Genomic DNA, 8,831 nt, shown 5'->3' on the forward strand with positions numbered 1-8,831 from the left:
AGAGGAAGTGAGAATCGATGGAGAAGAGCCAAGTGAAAGTGACGAGGGACAAGACAGAGTGGGAGTCCGGCCTGTGCCCGGTGCCATTGCCAGCATTGGATAGTCTGGGCGGTGGTTCCAAGGCTTGGAGCCTAGGTAGAATTGGAAAAGTTAAGTATATACTAAGTATAAGTATATACTAAGTATAACGTAACGTTGGTTTAGCCTCCCTTGTACGCGCTCAGCCTTGGACTTTAATGTAGTGTCCAACCATTTATTCATCTTTGGACAAAACGATCATCAATGGTGTCAGTCGTTGGTTTTATTTTTCCAACTAAGAGGTCTTCTCATCTCCTTGATAATGCATGATACACACGCTTGTGCGTATTTAAAAAAGAAAATACTTAGCAGGTCAAGAGAGCATTATCCTGTCAGTCCCAACAGAGGCACTTATCAAAAATGTTTTCTAGAAGTTACTCCCTCTGTAAACTAATATAAGTGATTTAAAGGATCTTATATTAGTTTAATGATCATCCATCCCATCCTGGCAGTGATCTCAAGGTTGCTTGTAGTGGTTACGGATGAAATCCGCATTCCCCCCTTGGTATTCTGCCAAAATTTCTCAAGCCTAATTTGAGTGCCTTACAGCATATGTCTTGTAAATTATTCTTCGTCTTCTATAAAAATATGGTACGCAATTTGCGTATTCTCGAGGAAAAAAAAAACTTATTACCCAAAACTGGATTGCAGTGCACCTTGTCAACGGTGAGAGCTTCTCATGTACTACCTCGTTCCTAAATGTAAGCCTTTTTAAAGATTCCAATATGAACTATATATGAATCAAACTGAGTGAATCTATACTCTAAAATATGTCTATATACATTTGTATGTAGTCCGTATGAAAATCTCTAAAAAAGGCTTTATATTTAGAAAGGGATGGAGTAGTACGTACACATGAGAGCTGTCTCGATTCCTCTTTGTTTTACAACTTGTATTAGTATAGTTGACAATTCTCCAAAAAAATTATCAAGGGTGAAGCATCAAGAAGGGACGCAGCTTCAGTGCCGTAAAGGCACCTGCCTTTAGATCCCTGACATATGGGTCAGCCACCTGTTGGGCCCACGTGTCATAGGCATCGAAGCGCAGTTCATCAAGAAGCAGATCACGTTGGGATTTCAGCACAGAAAAGCATAGACTGATAGATAAACGAGCGAGCCGGTTCTTTCTTAGATAAACAGCAAGGGGTAGTAGACACAGGAATTTACATCAGATGGGCTGCTTGCCAAACCAAGGGTCACAGGCACACTAGCTAAGCTTCATCAACCGGCTTGCGTACCTTAAAACTAAAGCAAACGCAATTAACTAACGCGAGATCCAGCGCTCAGTCTGAACATTGCAGAGAGGCACTACCTCCACCTCGCCGTGTGATCCATCCGTCAGGGGCCCCTGCGCGGCCTTAGGCAGGAGAGGCACCCGATGCCCCTCGCCTGGTCCACGGGGATCATGCCCCCGCCCTTGGACGTGTCGATCGCGTCCAGCATCGTCACCACCTCCGCCATCTCCGGCCGCTTGTCGGGGTTCGCGTCCCAGCACCGCTTCATCACGTTCGCAAAGGCGCTCGGGCAGCACCGCGGGATCTCCGGCCTCAGGTTCTGGACATCAGAGAATGTGTGTATTGTCAAGTGCCAACAAGTTCAGAAATCATCAGAAAAATAACAAGTACGGCTAGGTAGAACTGCAGGTTTGTTGTACCTGACAAACAACAGCGGACGTGACCTCCGAGAAGCTCAGGTCCGCGTACGGCATGTCGCAGCAGTAGACCTCCCATAAGCAGATCCCATAGCTGTAGACGTCACATTTCCTGTTGTAAGCGTTGCCGTTGAGAACCTGCACATCAGATGCCCTCGATGTAAGGCATGTAACATGCAGGGGGCTAGCGTATGCAAAGGCACTGTCTAATACTCCCTCCGTCCGAAAATACTTGTCCGCCGAATGGATGTATCTAGATGTATTTTAGTTCTAGATACATCCATTTGTATCCATTTCTATGACAAGTATTTCCGGACGGAGGGAGTACGAAGATGTCAGCTTGTATTAGATTATTTTCTTCTGCAATTTAGATAAGTATAGGCAAAATGGTGTAGAAGAGAAACTGCAAGGACACAAAAAGACCGTCCAGATAAGATAGATACCTCAGGCGCCATGTAGCCAAGGGTGCCTGTTTCGCCTGTCATATCACTGGGGTTTGCAGCCTCATGGCGAGCAACACCAAAATCTGCGATTTTTACAGTCCTTGTTTTGTCAAGAAGCATGTTTTCAGTCTTCACATCACGGTGCACAATTTTCTTCGAGTGAAGATAGCTTAATCTGTCCAAAATTTAAAGGTCAGTATTCCCCCAAAACAGTGAGAACTTTGGAGGCCAGCAGGAGTCGAAGACTGAATAGCAAGACTGATGAGAATGAAGTGACCACTTACCCCCTGGCAAGGTCAAGAGCTATCTGGACCACAACTTTAAAAGCCAACTTCCTTCTCCTGTTCTTTATCAGAAATGTTTTCAGTGCACCTCCAGCAAGGTACTCCACAATGACACAGCACACATTACTTGGCATGCCAATGTTTCCATCTTCTGTCTGAATATTCAGATCCCCAGCACCCATTATAGCCCCTATAAACTGTACAGGAAAAATGAAGCTGTTGTTAGTCATGTTTAATATGGCAAATGGCAATACTTGTCAAGTATCTTAATACTTGAAACAAATGAATTTAGGTGTCAATAATGACATAACCAAAGGAATATACTAGATAAGCTTGCTGAGATACGGTCAGGCTTTAGATGGGTTAATCCGATTCTGATGTAACTATTGTACAAAAGATATAAATCTTACTGACAAGTGAGAGGTGCAGCACCCCTGGTTCCATCATAACAACATGACAAGTGAGAGGTGAAAGCATTTGATATATGTGAACACTTCATCATTTTTACTGAGAACTAATATTTCGTCTAAGCAGACAATGTGTCACAGCTTCCATTCTATTGGCTTACACAGAACTTACTGAAAACTTCTTAGTTTGTTAGAGGCCTAACTAAGGAAGCTAATGTTTATACAGGGATAGTTAACAACTTTATCGCTGCAATGCGCTTGTATTGCATTTAGACAGCAAGTATCGGTCATCAGTCCCAACACTGAAGATTCATTTCATTTCATCATCATTTTTTCAAGAATCGATAAATGCAACAAATGACGCATGTCAAAAATCAAAGCAGATTAATCAAATAAAACTGAAGGAACCACAATAACGTTCCAAGCCAAACAGTACCTTAGTTACATTTGGATGATCAAGCTTATGCCAGACGGAGACTTCTTGTGAAAAGGCTGCTCTTATTGCTGTTATTTCTTGCTCTGACCTGTGACCATCCTCTCCCCAATCAAGCAGTTTCACTGAAACATAACTGCTGTTAACCATCCATGTTCAAAATTGACAGTGCTAATAAGAGCTTTCAACTTCTGTAGCAACTATTGTCCCAAAATAAGAATGAAGAATTGATGTGAAAGGCTGTTGCCAGGATTGAGGTGGGACAGCAAGCAAGAGAAAGAGGGCAGGCTATTTGCTACAGAAGATCTGTATACCCTGTCCTGGGATATATGGGTCGACAACAGCATACTAGCTGTAGTGCTGTCTAGGCTAATGAGGTAACATTATCCGGTACCGAAATAAGCTTTATTTTAATTCAAGTGCTTACAGGATAACACATGCATTTTTTTTTAATCAAGCTTACAACCGTATACACATATTGGGATTCCAAATTGATTCGCTTTGCAGAGCAATGTGTGCATACAGCTCGGGGATTGTAAAATGAAGGAGCCCGTGTCGGGATGGGAGAAATAGGCGAATGCTTTCGACAAGCCTGAGTCGCTCAATAACAGAACAGCAACTGCTCAACAATCGAGTTTAATGGCATGCATTGCTGAGCTCAGAAAGATAATTCAGCATGGAGAGATCCATGTATTTATGCTGTTGCCATGCCGTGGGTGCAATTGCATCTATGCTGAATCCGGTTTGAAAATTAACAAAAATCTCTAGATTGCATCACTGCACACTAGTAAAATGTCTGTCACATTTGCTAGACCCTGCAGGAAACTTGGATCGCGACCGGAAACCGCTTTCTCGGCGTTGTGTAGCTCTCAGAGATCACATGAATGACGCGGCCATGGATGAGATGAGATGAGCCCATGATACCGAACAAGTGGTTTTGGTTCAGATGAGCAAAGCCAAAGGGCGCACCGAACGGCAGCCGCCATGTCCAACTGGTGTGGTGTCACGGGGAACGTATGCACCCCGGGATTGAAAGGCCACCAAGAAAAGGCAGCGGCACCAACTTGTGCGACTTGCTAAAAGGGGAAAGTAAAGGAAGAGCTCGAGACACATCGGCGGGCGGGCAGGTGGGCGCGCGGCACCTATCGAGTGAGTCTCGTGTCGCCGCAATCGGCCGGCGCGCACGGGCATTCCGTCGAACAGCGTGCGGGCGCGCGCGGAGTCGCGGCTGGGCTGGACTGGCTGTGTGCCCGCGTGCGGTGCGCGCAATGAAGATGCGTGCAGTGAACGGGGGAGGGAGGGGAGGGGAGTGCGGTAGAGGAGATGGCGGCGGGACGGACCTGCGACGTCGAGGCCGTCGTAGACGCCGCGGTGGACGGTGCCGAAGGTGCCGCGCGCGATGACGCCCCGGACGACGAGCCTGGCGGGGTCGGCCTCCCAGTCCTCCCGCGGCTGCTGCCGCCGCTCCTGGCCGTCGCCGGCGCCGCGCTTGGGCTTGTCCATGGTCCATGCGCGGGCCAGATGACGGTCGAGCTGCTCGTCGAGGCTCTTGAGGTCGATCTGGTCCGCCCGCACGAACCCCCCGGCCCCGTCCCCGCCGCCGCCAGCCGCCTCCTTCATCTCCGTCCCGCGCCTCACTCACTCACCGCGACCGCCTGCTGTGTGGCTGCCGCTGCTAGGCTAGGAGCAGTGAGGACCGGCGAGCATGTGACGGACGGGAGCAGTGAGCAGAGCACATGGGCCTCGGAATGGTGGCAAGGGGAGGGAGGGGGGGCGTCGTGTCGCGCGGCCGAGGGCCCAGCGGCGCGTGGAGAGGGAGAGGGGTGGATTTGGTTGGATATATTCGTGCGTGGTTTTTTCACCGTGTTTCGCTCGCCTGCCTCCCTGCGCAGGTGTACTTATACGCGGCGCGCGGGGGAGGAGGACGGCGCACGGGGCCGGCGGGACAACCAAGCCCATCATCGATTTCAGCTCGTTAAGTCTAGCTAGCGAACCGTGGACAGTGAAGCTTGGTACCGTTGCTTCGATTGGCTGCAGATTACCATCCAACGCCCGACCAGTGATGACACATTCGTGGAGTGGTGGCTTCGGCAGCGCACAAATTTGACACTGAATAGTACATAACACAAGTTGGGCTTCCGTTTTGGCGAGCCAAGCATATTGACGTCAAATTTGTCATTTTTGTATCTTGACCATTGTTTCGAATTTTGATTTCAATTTTCGTGACAACATACATCTATGTTGTATTGATACACTAAATTTTTTCCTATTTTTTTTTAAATATTTTTGAATGTGCAACGGGGTCCGGTGCACCGGTAGCACCAATTGCCTTGGTGCACCAAATACGTTCCCTCGTGATGGGAGGGGGAGGATCGACCCGTTTTGTGAGAGAGCGTATAGGATAAAATTGCACCTGTAATATGTTACTAAGTGCCTGCAAGCATTCACGGGCTTCAAACGAATAGAGTCGAGCAGCTTCTTTTACCATTGGACTTAACAAGCACGAGCTTAACGAGCCCATCAGCTCGTTGATCTATCCCCACTTCATTTCTCTTTCATCAATTATGACAAAATTCATTTACTAATAAGATGATGTTTCTCTTTTTTCTCATTGATTGATGAACACGGAGCTTAATATACAGAAAATATGCTCCAAATGAAAACAAGGAAATGCCCACACCATCTGGATTCTTTAATCAAACGACCCGGTTGGTGGGATTTTTACAGGCTCCACAACCAAGCTTTGTCTAAAGTCCAAGGTCCAGACCATCAAATTGCATTTCAACTATCTCCGAAAGTACAAGCATACAAAAGTTCAACTTGGCGTAAATCTGAAAGTTCAATTAGTTTGGAACGGAGATGATGCTAATGTGGAAACTCAAAACTATCAATATGATGATCCCATGAAAAAAAAATACAGAGCCCTGAACATCTTTTCTTTTTGGACCTCGATAATGCCTGAAGGTTCGGGATATGACCATGACAGTTTTACTGGCACGAGCCCTAAATGTTTTCGATGGCAATTTTAGTGACACGAGCATGACAATTTTAGTTGACAAGCATGACAACCCTATACTCAGTGTATTTTCTGTCAGAAAATTGTCATGCATGTCAAGTAAACTTGTCATCCCGCATCACTAAAATCACCATAAGAAACGTTTGATTTGTCATGATTAAATCCCGAACATATGGGATTTATCATTTTCAGGTTTTTTTTAGGGGAGCCCTGGACATCTTACCTAAAAACTTACTCGATCTTTACCGAAAAAGACTTTCGTCCCACTTTATAAATAAAACAAACATCCAAGAAGACACATACAAGCACTAGTCCAGAACACACACACCCAAGTATCACTGGAGGAAGTACAAAGGTTCTGCCGAGGGCACAGCTCAACAAGCCCTAACAAAAAAAAACAAGGGGGAGCCGGAGAACACGTCCAACGCCTAATCTGGCTCCGGCGGTGGCGGAGGGAGCTGTAACACCCCGGATGTAACTTTCCACATTTATAACTCCAACTCTTGCCATTTTCGGCTATGTGTTATGATATTCCCTTCGTGGTTGGGTTTTGTTTTTGTTTTGCATTTTGTTCATGTCATGCATCTCATATCATGTCATCATGTGCATCGCATTTGCATACGTGTTCGTCTCATGCATCCGAACATTTTCCCCGTTGTCCGTTTTGCAATTCGACACTCCCACATGCACCGGCGCACCCCCTCTTGTCTCTTTTCGTGAGTGGGTGTTAAACGTTCTCGGAATGGACCGAGTCTTGCCAAGTGGCCTTGGTATACCACCGGTAGACCACCTGTGAAGTTTCGTGCCATTTGGAGGTCGTTTGATGCTCCAACGGTTAACCGGGTAACCACAAAGGCCTTTTGTGTGTTGCAGCAAAACCCCCCCTCCAAACAGCCCAATAACCCACCTAAGTCACTTCCATGCTCTCGGTCGTTCGATCACGATCGTGTGGGCGAAAATCGTGCCTCATTTGGACTCTCCTAGCTCCCTATGCCTATATAAACACCTCCCCCTCCGAAATCCCGGGTCCCGAAACCCTAGCCCCGCTCCCTCCGCGCGCCGGACACGTCCGCCCGGCGCCGGACGAATCCTGCCGCCGCGCCCGACCAATCGGGGCGCGACACGTGGCGCGCCGCCGCGTTCCTCCGCCCGCCGGCCCGCGCGCCCGACCCCGCCGCCCGGCTCCCTCCGTGCCCGTCCTCCTCCGGCGACCCCGCGCCTCGCCGCCCGGCGACCCTCCACTCCGGTCGCCGCCTGCCTCCGGCGCCGGCGCGCCGCCCGGCCCGCGCCCGAGCGTGCCTCGGCTCCGCCGGAGCCCGATCTCCTCGCCGCCTCGCTCCTCTCCTCCGACGAACCCCGGCGACCGCGCCTCTCTCTCCTCTCCATCTCCGGCCGGCGCCCTCCTCCTTCCCCAACTCCGGCGAGATCTGCCGCCGCCTCGGTTCGCGTGCCAGATCCAAAGAGAGGTTGACCCGAAATATCTTCCAAGTCCCGAATATTTTCACAATATGTTGCTTTGTTCATCATGGCATATCTCATTGCATACTGCTCCGTTTCGCGTGCATGATATATCGAAATGTTCGTCTCGCGATGCTCTTCATTTTGTTCCATTGTGCCATGCTCGTTTGAGTCCAGCGTGATGCCCAAATCTCTGGTGCAAGAGTGATATATGATGTTTACTGCTGTTACTTATCAGAACTTGGTGTTTTGTTATTTTTTGCTACATTTGATGTGTGCATCTTATGGGAATGAGCTCTGCAGGTGTTTTGATCTATGCCATGCCATCTTTACAGAGGTGTATGCCATGTATTTTTGTGATCTATGTGGTGACTAGCACAAGCATGCAAACTAGGCTTCGTGATGTTTCTGTTTCCAGGGACTTCGGATTTTGCTAAGTCTGTTACTGCTGTTATTTTGTTGCCATGTATCCATGTGTCTACAGAGAGATCCATACTCCTTTTGGTTATGTTCAGTAAGGATGTTTCGTAGATATAGTTGTGCTCTATCCATCCATGCCCCTGTTTGCAATTATGGAGTGCCCTAGCATGTCTTAATCTTGCTCTACTTTTGCTATAAAATATTCCTGGCAGATTGTTTACATGATATTCAATTTTGCCAAGGTTGTTGTAGTCGATCCATACATGATATGAACTTGCTCTTGCCATGGTTAGCTTCATAAATATGCCTTCTTACTGTAGGTATGCTTGTTTTGTCATGCATTGCTTTGTGATGAGTGAATCAAGCTTACCAAGATGCCTTCATAATGCTGTTAATGCCATGCTCTGTTTTCTGCAAGTCTGAAACCTGTTAACGAAACTTGCTATGTTTACATGAGTGCCATCATATCTTCTGATTCTTTTTGGCTCATGGTCAGTAAGGGACTTTTGTTTTATGAATTTAGTAGATACATGCCATGCCTTTTTTTGCTATGTTAAGTTCCTGTAGCATGTTGATTGCTTGCTCTGAACATTGCTACCTGATACTGTTTCAGCCATGTCCAGTATTTTCTCTAAGTCTGTG

The 8,831-nt window shown here is 47.5% G+C and overlaps 1 protein-coding gene across 1 annotated transcript; it reads right to left on the reverse strand.

Annotated features, from left to right (window-relative positions):
* Nucleotides 1–1,175: 1,175 nt before the first annotated feature.
* On the reverse strand, nucleotides 1,176–5,174 carry LOC123183234 (serine/threonine-protein kinase STY13). Its single transcript, XM_044596001.1, has 6 exons — nucleotides 4,636–5,174; nucleotides 3,299–3,420; nucleotides 2,456–2,652; nucleotides 2,172–2,346; nucleotides 1,732–1,866; nucleotides 1,176–1,631 (listed from the first exon to the last, which is right to left on the reverse strand). Exons 1-6 carry the CDS (start codon nucleotides 4,913–4,915, stop codon nucleotides 1,416–1,418), a joined length of 1,125 nt encoding a protein of 374 aa, XP_044451936.1. The 5' UTR covers nucleotides 4,916–5,174; the 3' UTR covers nucleotides 1,176–1,415.
* Between the last annotated feature and the right edge of the window lie 3,657 nt (nucleotides 5,175–8,831).

This window comes from Triticum aestivum, chromosome 1D, assembly GCF_018294505.1.
Source record: "Triticum aestivum cultivar Chinese Spring chromosome 1D, IWGSC CS RefSeq v2.1, whole genome shotgun sequence".
Taxonomy (NCBI): domain Eukaryota; kingdom Viridiplantae; phylum Streptophyta; class Magnoliopsida; order Poales; family Poaceae; genus Triticum; species Triticum aestivum.